The following is a 13,645-nucleotide window of genomic DNA, read 5'->3' as shown; positions in this document are numbered from 1 at the left end:
AAACAGGGCAGCAAATGAGGGACCCTAGCCAGGATGCTGCAGAGAGCTTTCCCACAATGATGATCAGGGGCTCAATGGCATGGGAACCATACTGGCAGCGTTACAGCGTGATGGTGTCCTGCTGGCAGTCTGTAATCCTTCCCCCCCCCACAGTGGTTAATAGCCTTGACTGTGTCACTTGATGTGGTGCATGAAAAACCCTACTACTTCAATACATAACATATGTTTGTTAACCATTGCGTTAAGTCACAGATGCTGCACTTGCTCGGGTGGAGTCAAGTTGCGGTGTTTGTCTACATCCAGCATAATTGTTTTAACCTGTTGCATGCACAGTGAAAATAAAACAGTACCACATAGAAATAGGCTTTTGACCCGCAATGTCTGCACTGAACAGGATGACAGATAAAACGTAATCTCTTGTGCTTTGATCCATAAACCTGCCTATCCATTTGCCTATCTGAAAACCATTCAAACACCACAACTGTATCTGCCTCTATACCACCCCTGGCAGCGCATTCCAGGCATCTACCACTCTATACGCACAAGAAAACTTGCCTCGTAAATCCCCATTAAATGTTGCCCCTCTCACCTTAAAACTATGTCCTCTAGTCGTTAATATTTCCACTCTGGGGACAAAAGGTTTTGACTGTCTACTCTATCTGTGCCTCTCATGATTTTTAATAATCTATCAGGTCTCTCCCCAGCCTCCAATGCTCCAGAAAAAAAAAACATAACTATGTTTTTGAACTATTATGATTAGCTAATGTTACGGTTATTAATTTATTTAATTGTTTGTATTTTACATGATCTGTGTGTTGTTGTGTTTACGGGCCTGTTAAGCTGCAGTAAGTAAGGATTTCATTGTTCCGTCGCTGGTACATATGACAACTAAACATTCTTGACACTCTAGACTCTCAACTAATCCCTAGATCTGTTCCAAGGTTTTTGATGTTAGCACAGCATACAACTGATAATCATTTGAATTCAAAATGTATCTATTTCATGTTGAAGTGAGTGGAAGGGTGTGATATTTTCCAATTGAGGTTCTTGTTTACTGTATGTTACTGTAATTCAGCAATCTACTTTCAGTATTTTGCAACAGCAGTCCATATTGGGAAGAGCTGTTACACTTTTTTGCAAAAACTATCATGCACAACTACTTACTATTCAAACTGCATCGTTTCTGTAGTGCAATTAAACTTGTGGAATCAGAATATTCAGAATATAATTATTAGTACAAAATTATTAGTGTCATATCCAGTGATAATATGCATGTATTATGATTAGTAGCTGGTTAATACTTCACAAAGCAAATTACTTCTGGTGTGGCAAAACCTGTGAAAATTCACACTTTCCTCTCTAGGGTTTTATCCCCTTATATTTATTTCTCCATAAGTCACTGACTTATCAAGGACTGTGTTAGTACAGCAGAGAGCAATTTGACAGTGTCCTATTCAGCTTGTTCAGGGACTATTCAGCAAAAGAGGTCAAAGTAACCAAGCCAGATCTTCTCCCCTCTTTCTGAGCTCCACAAATGACATTCCCAAGAAAGATCAGCAGATGGGGATCTGGGGCAGGTTTTTGTTTTGCCTTACCAAAGTCAGAATTCTACTCCTGCTAGTAGGACCTGTGATTAATATTGAACTGGTGCAATTGTGATGTGCATTGCGTGATGATGCACCTGCAGTAACATCACCTGTACAGGTGCGCCCAGGAATAGTTGTCTGCGCCATATTCTGAGATTAATACCAACTCAAGAGAATTAAGGTTTTTTTTAATTCACCCTGAGTAAAACCTACACGTCAAGGTTTTTTCTCTCTCAATTTAAAAAAAAGAGGACACAAAGTGCTGGTGTAACTCAACAGATCAGGCAGTTTCTCTGGAGAACATGGATAGATGATGTTTTGGGTTGGAAGCGTTCTTCAGTCATCACCTATCCATATTTGTCAGAGATGTGTCTGGGTTACTCCAGCACTTTGTCTCCTATTTGTAAACCAGCAACTGCAATTCTTTGTGTCTCAAAGTTTTTTTTTCATACTGTTTACTTTGAGTAAAGTGAAGATGCCAATGTCCCCCTTGATAGTCACAATCAGCTGAACTGGAAAGTTCATTGCTGTCTGGAAATTCAGGATAGAATAGAAACAGTGGTATTGCAAACTAGACCTAGAGAACTTCAGTATAACTCAAGGTATTGGGTTCAATCTTCCTAATGGCAAAGAATGAGGCTATTCAGGTGCTGTCTTTAAAGAGTTTGTATGTTCTCCCCGTGACCTGCATGGGTTTTCTCCGAGATCTTCTGTCTATCTTTAGATGTGTGGGAGAAAACCGGTGTGTAGGTTAATTGGCTTGGATTGTGTAGGATAGTGTTTGTGTGTGGGGATCACTGGTCGGTGGGGACTTGTTGGGCTGAAGGGCCTGTTTCTGCACTGTATCTCTAAACTAAACTAAACTTTAACTTGTGCTTATTAATAATTAGAAATATTGAGCAGTAGGTGGAAACGTTTTATGTTTTCTTGCAATGGTATGTGGCCTTGAATATTTGGTCATTTGGGCCTGCTTTAACCATAAATTCTCACAAAGTACCAAGAGAGAGGAACTAAACGCTGGAATAGATGTACAGATCATGCGATAGGAGTTGAATTAGGCTATTCGGCCCATCAAGTCTACTCCGCCATTCAATCATGGCTGATCTATCTCTCCCTCCGAACCCCATTCTCCCCATAACCTCTGACACCCGTACCAATCAAAAATCTATCTATCTCTGCCTTAAATGTATCCACTGACTTTGTCTGTGCCAATTGATTCCACAGATTCACCACCCTCTGACTAATGAAATTCCTCCTCATCTCCTTCCTAAAAGAACCTCCTTTAATTCTGAGGCTATGACCCCCCTCTAGTCCTAGACTCTCCCGCGGGTGGAAGCATCCTCTCCGCATCCACTTTTTCACTATTCTGTAGGTTTCAATGAGATCCCCTCTCATTCTTCTAAACTCCAGCGAATATACTGTAGGCCCCGTGCCGTCAAACGCTCATCATATGTTAACCTACCCATTCCCGGGATCATTCTTGCAAACCTCCTTTGGACCCTCACCAGAGCCAGCACATCCTTCCTCAGATACGGTGCCCAAAATTTCTCTCAATATTCCAAAAGAGGCCTGACCAGCGCCTTATAGAGCCTCAGCATTACATCCCTGTTTTTGTCTACAGGCCCTCTTGAAATAAATGCTAGCATTGCGTTTGCTTTCTTTAACACTCATTCCCACAAATACGTTCACTTCAAGCTTGGTCCACCCATGGGCAGATCATTGAATACTTTGAAAACAAGCCTTGTAATGCAATTCTTACGCACAGCCTACTGAAATATGAGATGTTTTTATGATGAATACTTATTTTTACTTTCTTATTATAGATGGAAGCAACTGAGTTACAACCTTCATGCTTGAAAATGACTCTGTTTAAGGTGAATAATGTCATGAGAGTAATTATTTTAATAATATCTTACTTTCTTAAATATCAGTGTTTTCTTGCCTGCAATGGACATTACATTTGATATCACAATTACACTGAAAAAAACATGCTGCTGTTAATGTTGTAAAGGCTGATTTCTTCCTCACTAACCTCTCTCTGAAGCACAATAGGAAGAACAGGTTGTAAACGTGTTTCCTGACATTAACACAATAATCTCCGTCTCTGATGAACTCAAATCTATGTTCTTCTGCGTCTTGTGAAAATAATAAATTCACCTTGTCCAGGGCATCGTGCTTTGGGGATCACAAGAAAATATTCCAACATCTCCACACCAAAAACAAATACTAAATGTAACACCCTTAGAACAATGTCATCAGATTAAGCTGTGAAATGCATTCATTTTACTGCACAATATACAGGAAACAGACTAAGGTTCATTGAACAACACAGAGTTGGGGTGAAAGGTTACTTTGGGTACTCAGAAATGTGCATTTGAGATTACAATCAGATCAGTTGTGATCTTATTAAGTGTCAGAATAGCTGTGGCCTACTCCTGCACCAAATTCCTGTTGTTATAAATACATTTTATAACTGTGTTCCTTTATACTTAAGTCAAATTATTTTTTACAAATAATAATTGACTTACCTGGGTTCAATTTTGACTGCGGGTGCTGTCTGTACATAGATTGTACGTTCTCCCTGTGATCGTGTGGGTTTTCTCCGGGAGCTCTGGTCTCCTCCCACACTCCAAAGACGTATAGGTTAATTGGACTGGTAAAATTGTAAATTGTCCCTTGCGTGTGTGGGATAGCGTTAGTGTGTGGGGATTGCTGGTAGGCACAGACTCGGTTGGCTGCCGTACCCGTTTCCACGCTGTATCTCTAAACTAAAAAATAACTTAAAGCCAACACTAACAACAGAAGATTTCTTACAATCCCATGAAACAAATAGAAGACTAGTTCCAATCCCGAGACCGCAGAGTAAGATCATTTCAAATCGTTTGAACCAGGCTCACTGCCCGAGGCAGGCGAGCGAGGGCTGCTTCCTATCACTTGGCACCAGTGAAATTCACTTTCAATCTCCCCAATGGTCAATGTGTTTTTATTTTCCCATGGACAGACGTACAGCGAAATTCTTTTTTTTCAAACAGTTCAGTAAAATATTGCCATACTTAAAGTACAATCCCTGATTGGTACAAAGCGCCAAAGAAATAGTCCACTGAGACGTTGCGTGCGAGAGTTGGCAGGTTTTGGCACCATTATCAAAGTGCAGTCCAGTCCATGCGCTCAGTGTTTTGGAACGGTGCCTGATCCAGGCCAGCCCCAGGCTTCTGCAGGGCCTTCATCCATTGCCTTTGTCCATATTGTCCAGTGAACCATTGTCCCTCTCCTCACCCGGCCACCTTCAGCCTTTGTGCCCTGAGGATGCCTCCCACAGCCAACCTTGAGGACGTGGAAGGCAAGGCTCTGGTTCGCTCTCTTGCAGGCCCATTGGAATGTCCATTTGAACCAGTCCTAATCTTTCATTAGCTTTTTCTGTTTGTGCTCATACATTTTTATTTCTTGAAGCCTATATCTAAATTCTTGTACCAAGCTCTCTTTGAGACACCTTTATTGTGTTAAATTCACAATTGGATTCATCCATTAAAATACATTTAAGTGGCTACTTAAATAATGAGAACATGCCCGTAACTGATGTTAGATTAACTGATCTAAAATTGCTTTGTTTAGTTTTCCAATCATTCTTGAACTGAAATATGATGTCTGTCTAGTAGATAACTAGTAAAAAAATTCTTGCATCAAAGGTTTAGGAGAAATATCTACAGACTTTGCAATCTATTGTCTGACTTCTTTAAATAATGCCTAGTGATCATAGTTGCCTTAAAAGGTTTTGTTGCTTCAGCTGAAAAGACTAAGGCTCTCTTCCGAACCAAATAGTTTTGAATCTTTTTAAAAAGAGAGAACGAGAAACTAATGAAAATACTATTAGCTCTCTAGAAATCGTCTGCACATTTATAATCTTTTTCATAAAACGTAGATCGATTAGTGTATTCCAATTGACGTGTGTTTTCAACACTTAGGGAATTTTGATTAAAGCATATTGGTGCAATGTCTTTCTGCCAACTGTGAAATTTAGTTTAGAGATACAGCGTGGAAACGGGCCCTTCGATCCACTGAGTCTGTGCCGACCAACAATCACCCCTGCACTAGTTTTGTTATTCCAGTTTCACGTCCTACACACTACGAGCAATTTACCGAAGCCAACTGACCTACAAACCTGTGGACTGTGGATTGTATACTGTGGATTGTGAGTTAAACCGGAGCACCGTGGGAGAAAATCCACACAGTCACAGGGTGAGGGTACAAGCTCCATATAGACAGCATGCGTAGTCAGGATTGAAGCTGGGTATCTGGCGCATTAACTCTACCTCCGAGCCACTGTGCCGCATTCTTAAAGGTGTTCGAACACTCCGTGTACAATAGATTATTTCTGAATTGGAATGACTGGGATGAGTCTGTGTATTAATGTGCACGTCGCAGCAACTGCAGGTGCATGATGCAAAGAAATTCTGGAACTACATAAGATCTCGTAGAAAAGGCAATGTTGGCATTCAGACACTGAAGATTGGAAATGAGATACTTGTGGACGACCAATCCAAAGCTGACAAACTCGCCGACCAATTTCAAAGTGTTTTCGTAAGTGAAGACCCCAAACCTTCCCTCATTAACAACCAGTCTGTGCCCAGATGTGCCAGACTTGGAGATCACTGGTGATGGTGTTGAGAAATTGCTTGTCGCGCTTCAAACAAACAAGGCTGTTGGACCAGACGAATGACCAAATGCTGCCCTGAAGATTGCTTCAGCTGAGTTAGCACCTGCCCTGCAGTTCATCTTTAAACAGAGTTTGGACCAAAGCACATTGCCTGGAAGAGAGCAAATATTTCTCCCATCTATAAGAGAGGCTGTAAGTCCAACCCGGTTAACTGCCATCCCATTTCATTGACGTGCATCTGTTGTAAACTAATGGAACACATCATTGACAGCCAGATTATGAAATTCCTGACTTCACAAAACACTCTCACTGATGCTCAACATGCTTTTAGAAAATCCACATCTTGTGGTACACAATTAATTGCAGCTCTTCACGACTTGACTACAAACCATAATAATCACCAGACGACTGACATTGCCATCCTGGACTTCAGTAAGGTCTTTTAAGTTGTGCCCCACCAGCGCTTACTACTGAAGCTCAAGTATCACAGTATTAGGAACAAAACATCTCTGTGGATTAAAGTTTTTCTCACTGACCGTCTCCAGAGGGTTATAGTCAACGGTTGTGCGTCAACATAGAAACCAGTCCTGAGCGGTCTCCCTCAAGGCACTGTATTGGGCCTGCACCTTTTTATCCTATTCATAAATGACATTATTGAAGTTGTTAAATCTACCACAAGACTGTTTGCAGACGACTGCATCATATATAAAGCCATCAATTCTCAAGAGGATGAAACTTCTCTTCAGTCTGACCTCACAAGCCTTGTTAACTGGTCCAAAGAATGGGGCAAGAGTTTTGATGCATCAAAATGTAAAGTGATGAGGGTGTCCAGGAAACGTAAACCAGGATCAGCAAAGTATTCTATGCTTGGCGAAACCTTACAGGAAGTCACTGAAGACAAATATCTTAGTGCCTTTATACAAAACAACCTAAAGTGGGATAAGCGGTCACATTATGCTGCAAACAAACCCACGAAGATGCTCATTCGTCCAGAGAAACTTCCACCATTGTTCCAAAATTATTAAAAAATTGTACCAAACAATAATCCAACCGCACTTGGAGTATGCCTCTGCTGCTTGGAACCCAAGAAAAATAAAGATGTTCTTCAAAATGTTCAACGATGAGTAGCCTGATTTGTGTACAGCGACTTCCGACGACAATCCAATGTAACCAAAATGTTCACCGACTTAAACTGGGACTCCCTTGCAACCAGACGCCAGATGCTCAGATTGACTACCCTTCACAAGATCATCAACAAGGACATCGATCCTCGACGCTGACTGAAACGTCAAAGAGAAAACAACAAGATCCAGAAGAAGCCACAACAAGCAAGTTTTGTAGTTCAACAACACACATCTACTCCCTACATCCAGTCTTTTTTCCCTGAAGCAATTTCCCTCTGGAATGCCCTCCCACAATCCTCTGTTGACATGCCCACCTACGCAACCTTCAAGACCTCCATCCAGGCCCACAGACGGCAAAACCCCCTCTAGACCAAACCCACTCTCGCAACTTCCAGTGTAGTCCCTGGTGGACTCTTCGGAGGTGATGACTACAAGATACATATCTTTCATGTCTTAGAAAGGCAATCTAAGACATGATTACTAATGTAATCATGTTGACATTAAACCTGCTCCCCTATGTTTGCATTTGTCTTTTTTGCAAAATTATGTATTATGTTTATGAAAGCTGGTTATTAACGGTTTTAGTGAACTGCGCGCATCAGAAATCAAATAGACAATTTAATTGGAACATCCCAGTACTGTACCTTTTTTCCCGAATGTAATGGTTTTAAAATTTGACATAGCCATTTCATTTTTTCATGCTCTATTGAATTTTCAGTTTACATTTATATTGTCTAAATATATTTCAAATTGTTTTTAATCCATCTTTTTGTAAATCTGGAGCTGGTATTTTCAATGTTAAATAAATCTTGTTCCCTGATTATATCAGCCCTAAGTACAGTTTAATGAAGAATAATGTATTTGTATTCAGCAACAATATCCTGGTTCTCTCCCCACCACCCAACATCACTTCCTCCACTGCACCACAGTGTGTCTGTCCATCTAATCTGTACACTGTTTCCGAGTCGTACCGCACAAAAACGGGCCCTTCGTCCCAATTTGCACATGCTGACAAAGATGTCCCATCTGTACTGGGTCCAGCAGCTTCCATTTGAACCATATCCCTCTAAAGCTTTTTTGTCTGTGTACCTGTCCAAATGTCTTTTAAATGTTCACCATGCCAGCTGGTCTGCTCATGTCAACCACCATCCCTCCATCTTTTCTACCTGTACCTCCTCAAAAAAAAAAACCTAGATCCTTGCTGAAAAAGCAGGGTGATTTTTAATCACCTGAGATTTTCTGGTGCTGACCTCCAGCTATGCCCCATTTCACTTACAACTATCTAAAGAGAAAACACCAGCATTGCACATTGTGGAACAACACCTTTTGGGATTCTGCCCATTGTATGTCAATTCTCCTTAATTTTCACAAAGATTTGTTCCTCGCCTTCCTTCTAGTGTAGTGCCCTTGGCATCGTCATAAAATTAGTTTTCACATTTAGTTTTTGTGGCTTTTACCAGTTCGTTGTCTCTTTTGACTTCACGGCTACTTTCATTCAACCTTAAATTTTAGATAGGCAATAGCTTCCTCCCGTTCAATATTAGAGCAAGGAATATAGGCTTTATATATTCTCCTGATGTTACATAGCATCTCGTAATCAGTGAAGTACCGCGGCACAGTGGTGCAGCGGTAGAGTTGCTGCCTTACAGCGCTGGAGACTTGGGTTCTATCCCAACTACACGTGATGTCTGTGCAGAGTTTGTACTAAAATAAAATACGTTTGTAGCATAGTCAGTTATGATGAAGAAAAAAGCCAATATGCCTGCAAACAGCAATGTGATTGTGATCTGATCATTAGTTTTTGATAATATTTAATTGAGTGGTAAATTAGTTTAGTTTAGAAATACAGCGTGGAAACAGACTGTTCAGCCCATCGAGTTTGCGTCAACCAATGATCGGGCGTACGCTAATACTATCCTGCACACTAAGGGGATTTACAGAAGCCAATTAATCTACAAACCTGCACCATTTTGGAATGTGGGAGGAAACTGGAGCACCCGGTGAAATCTCTCATGGTCACTGGGAGAACGGCCAAACTCCGTATAGACAATGCCCGTAGACAGGATTGGCCCAGGTCTCTGGCGCTGTAAGGCAGCAACTCTACTGCTGTGCCACTGTGCCTCCCATCACTGTGCCGCAGTGCTGCTCTCTGGAGAGGATAATGGTTTCATCATTTCACTCCTCCAACCCCCATTCTTCTACCCCAGATCCTCCTTCAACATGTAAAGTTTTGTTTTACCCAAGAGTGGATGCTCTTTTACATCTGACCCAAAGTCACTGATGTCTTCAGTTTTTCATTAGAACATCAGCCTGGATTGAGCTTTTTCTTAGTTTACTTTAGATTATTACTGTCATGTGTGCCATGATACAGTGAAAAGCTTGTTCTGCATGCTGTCAAGTCAAATCATACTCCATATGAGTACAAGCACACACAGGCAGAACAATGAAATGATTGTAAGTAGACTCTCTTCGGGAACAGCACGCAGAGGGGCACCACATTCCGGTATCATCTTCCAATCTCCAAGTCTCTGAAAAGTCCAATTTTTGGCCTAAGGAAATGTGCAATTTATTATTTTCTCACTTTAAGACCCAATGTCCTGGCGGTGCTGAATCAATGAAGTCGGATGTAAGATGGAACTGCAGATGCTTGTTTAAACTGAAGATAGACACAAAATGTTGGAATAACACAGTGGGACAGGCAGCATCTCTGGATAGTAGGAATGGGTGACATTTCGGGTTGAGACCGTTCTTCAGACTCCAGTCTGAAGAAGGGTCTCGATGCAAAACGTCACCCATTCCTTCTATACATTGAAACAGATTATAGGTGCAGGAGTAGGCAATTTGGCTCTTCGAGCCAGCACCGCCATTCATTGTGATCATGGCTGATCATCTGCAATCAGTAACCCGTACCTGCCTTCTCCCCACATCCCTTGATTCCGCTAGCCCCTAGAGCTCTATCTAACTATTTTTTTTAATTCATCCAGTGAATTGGCCTCTACTGCCCTCTGTGGCAGAGAATTCCACAAATTCACAGCTCTCTGGGTGAAAATGGTTTTTTTCTTCTCAGTTTTAAATGGCCTCTCCTTTATTCTTAGACTGTGGCCCCTGGTTCTGGACTCCCCCAACATTGGGAACATTTTTCCTGCATCTAGCTTGTCCAGTTCTTTTATAATTTTATATGTTTCTATAGGATCCCTTCTCATCCTTCTAAATTCCAGTGAATACAAGCCCAGTCTTTCCAATCTTTCCTCATATGACAGTCCAGCCATCCCAGGGATTAACCTCGTGAACCTATGCTGCACTACCTCAATAGCAAGGATGTCCTTCCTCAAATTAGGAGACCAAAACTGCACACAATACTACAGATGGGGTCTCACCAGGGCCCTGTACAACTGCAGAAGGACCTCCTTACTCCTGTATTCAAATCCTCTCGTTATGAAGGCCAACATGCCATTAGCTTTCTTCACTGACTGCTGTACCTGCATGTTTACTTTCAGTGACTGGTGTACAAAAACACCCAGGTCTCTTTGCACTTCCCATTTTCCTAATCTGACACCATTGAGATAATAATCTGCCTCCTTCTTCTTGCCGCCAAAGTGGATACCCTCACATTTATCTACATTATACTGCATCTACCATGCATCTGCCCACTCACTCAACCTGTCCAAATCACCTTGCAACCTCTGAGCATCCTCTTTGCAGTTCACACTGCCACCCAGCTTTGTGTCATCTGCAAATTTGCTAGTGGTATTTTTAATTCCATCATCTAAATCGTTCATAGAAATTGTAAATAGTTGCGGCCCCAGCACCGAGCCTTGTGGCACTCCACTCACCACTGCCTGCCATTCTGGCAGGGACCTGTTCATTCCTACTCGTTGTTTCCTGTCTGCCAACAAATTCTCTATCCGTCAATACCCTACCCCTAATACCATGTGTCTAATTTTGCCCACTAATCTCCTGTGTGGGACCTTATCAAAGGCTTTCTGAAAGTCCAGATACACTACATCCACTGGCTCTCCTTCATCCATTTTACTTGTCACAACCTCGAAAAACTTCAGAAGATTAGTCAAGCAGGATTTCCCTTTCATAAATCCATGCTGACTTGGACGAATCCTTTTACTGCTATCCAAATGCGCCGTTATTACTTCTTTAATAATTGACTCCAGCATCTTCCCCTCCACCGATGTCAGGCTAACTGATCTATAAGTCCCCGTTTTCTCTCTCACCCCAGAAATGCTGCCTGTCCTGCTGAGGTACTCCAGCATTTTGTGTCCGTCTACAATGAAGTAGGGGTTGGCCTGGCCCAGTGCATTGCCATCGGCTCCTTCTGCTGCTGCTCCATGTAGCTGCCACAGGCCGCGCCTGACCGGCTAGCTCACCCGACTGCTGTCAGGCTTCCCGCGGTCGCCTCTGCTGACACCACAACCTGCGACCTCCGCTAGCATGACATTCATCGCCTCCAGCAGCAGCCCTTCCATTTCCATGCACAGAGGTTCCATGCTCTGTTTCCCAAGCCGATCTCGGATCATCACCAAGGTTGGTCACCCACCTCGTCAACTCTCAATGACCATTGAAACCATACTGATTACTTCCGATATGTCCACACTTCATGGCCATGTTTCTTGTCTCTTTCACACCTCAATCAGAAATATTTATTACAGTCCAATATGGGATTACTACACCTTAAAAAGAAATTGCTGATACGTAGCAACTGTCCCAAGCTCTCGCACGTCGGATGCATCAGTCTGCTATGTGAGGTGGGAAGGTTATCAGATTGTATAACACACAACATTTCGAGTATGTAATGTTTGAACCATTGGAAATTTATTGAACCATCGAACCATTTTTATTGTCGGCAAGGAAAATGGGGAAATTATTAGGGGACTGTCTTCTTCGGAACAGGGAAGGCAAGGGAAGACTCGTTTGATTGTAATTTTACGATCGCTATTATGATTTATCACAGCCGGTTCATTCTCTGTTACTTTTAGAGAACTTCCAGGTGGCTCTTTAGCCCATCCAGACGCACCCTGTTCTTTCTGGTTTTGTGGCCCTTCGTTGCTCAGTGGATTGTCCATGCCTTGCTGCGCAGGAGGAGGACCTGAGAAACCATGGTAAGTGTCTGTGTTGCGGAAGGCCGCCTTTATTTTAGTTTAGAGATACAGCGCGGAAACAGGCCCTTCATCCCACCGAGTCCGCACCGACCAGCGACACCCACACACCAACACTTTCCTGCACACACTAGGGACAATTTACAATTATACCCAGCTAATTTGCCTACAAGCCTGTACGTCTTTGGAGTGTGGGAAGAAACCGGAGAAAACCCACGCAGGTCACGAGGAAAACGTACAAACTCTGTACAGACTGTGCCCATAGTCAGGATCGAACCCGGGTCTCTGGCGCTGTAAGGCAGCCACACCACACCACCACTGCGCCACCTTATAGGAGTCAGCTTCCTAGTATTCATCTGATCCGCATGCGTGGCTCCATGTACTGCACTCTTGCATTATGCCGTCAAGATGTATTTGCTTTGGCAATCCAAGCCTTTGCAGGAAAAGCATGGCAATGTGAGTGCAAGATATTGATTTTATTCGCACTCTTGAGGTCTGACCTAAAATAACCATAACTTGCAGTAGCAAAAGTTGAGACACAAGGAACTGCAAATAGTGAGTTCCAATAAACAAACTGCTGGATTAACTCAGCAGGCCAGGCAGCATCTGTGGAGGGAAATGGACAGGCAATGTTTTGGGTCTGGACCGTTCTTCAGGAAAAAAAAAGTTGTCTGGCTCTCCGGGTTCTCACTCGAATACCGAGCCAAGATGTTGGTGAAGTTAAAGAGCTTCTTGCTGTGGCCTGTGCCTATCCTGCAATACCACCATTAGACAAGCAAACTGTGGGGTATTGTTCCAGAGACCACTCCACAACTGGCTTAAAAAGTGCAATCTTTTTGGAGCCTGCATCTCCATCCCTTGAGATTGAATAAAGTAGAATAATATTGTTATGAGCCTAAATTATAAGGAAGGGTTTCATAGACAAGATTTATATTCCCTCATGAATAAAATTAAGGGCTGGTTTAATTAAGATAGTCATGGGAATTGATAAGAGGGAGGTCAGAAAAATGACAGTAAATTTGATTGCCGGGTAGTATTAATTTCAGCGATCATAAATAACACATAGGTAGACACAAAATGCTGGAGTAACTCAGCGGGTCAGGCAGCATCTCAGGAGAGAAGGAATGGGTGCCCCTTCTGAAGAAGGGTCTCGACCCGAAACGTCACCCATTC

The 13,645-nt window shown here is 42.4% G+C and overlaps 1 protein-coding gene across 1 annotated transcript in view; it reads left to right on the top strand.

Moving 5' to 3' along the window:
* The window catches only part of acbd4 (acyl-CoA binding domain containing 4), a 51,004-nt gene extending 38,529 nt beyond the window's left edge, over positions 1-12,475 (top strand). Inside the window, exons 10-11 of the mRNA XM_078424641.1 lie at positions 3,410-3,460; positions 12,353-12,475. Of these exons, the coding sequence (XP_078280767.1) occupies positions 3,410-3,460; positions 12,353-12,466 (165 nt within the window). The 3' untranslated portion in view covers positions 12,467-12,475. The remainder of the gene's footprint in view (positions 1-3,409; positions 3,461-12,352) is intronic.
* Positions 12,476-13,645: the final 1,170 nt, after the last annotated feature.

Source organism: Rhinoraja longicauda, chromosome 29, assembly GCF_053455715.1.
Source record: "Rhinoraja longicauda isolate Sanriku21f chromosome 29, sRhiLon1.1, whole genome shotgun sequence".
NCBI classification, from domain to species: Eukaryota; Metazoa; Chordata; class Chondrichthyes; order Rajiformes; family Arhynchobatidae; genus Rhinoraja; species Rhinoraja longicauda.
Note: the sequence above shows the minus strand (reverse complement) of the source record. Positions and strands in the feature narration are given on the sequence as shown.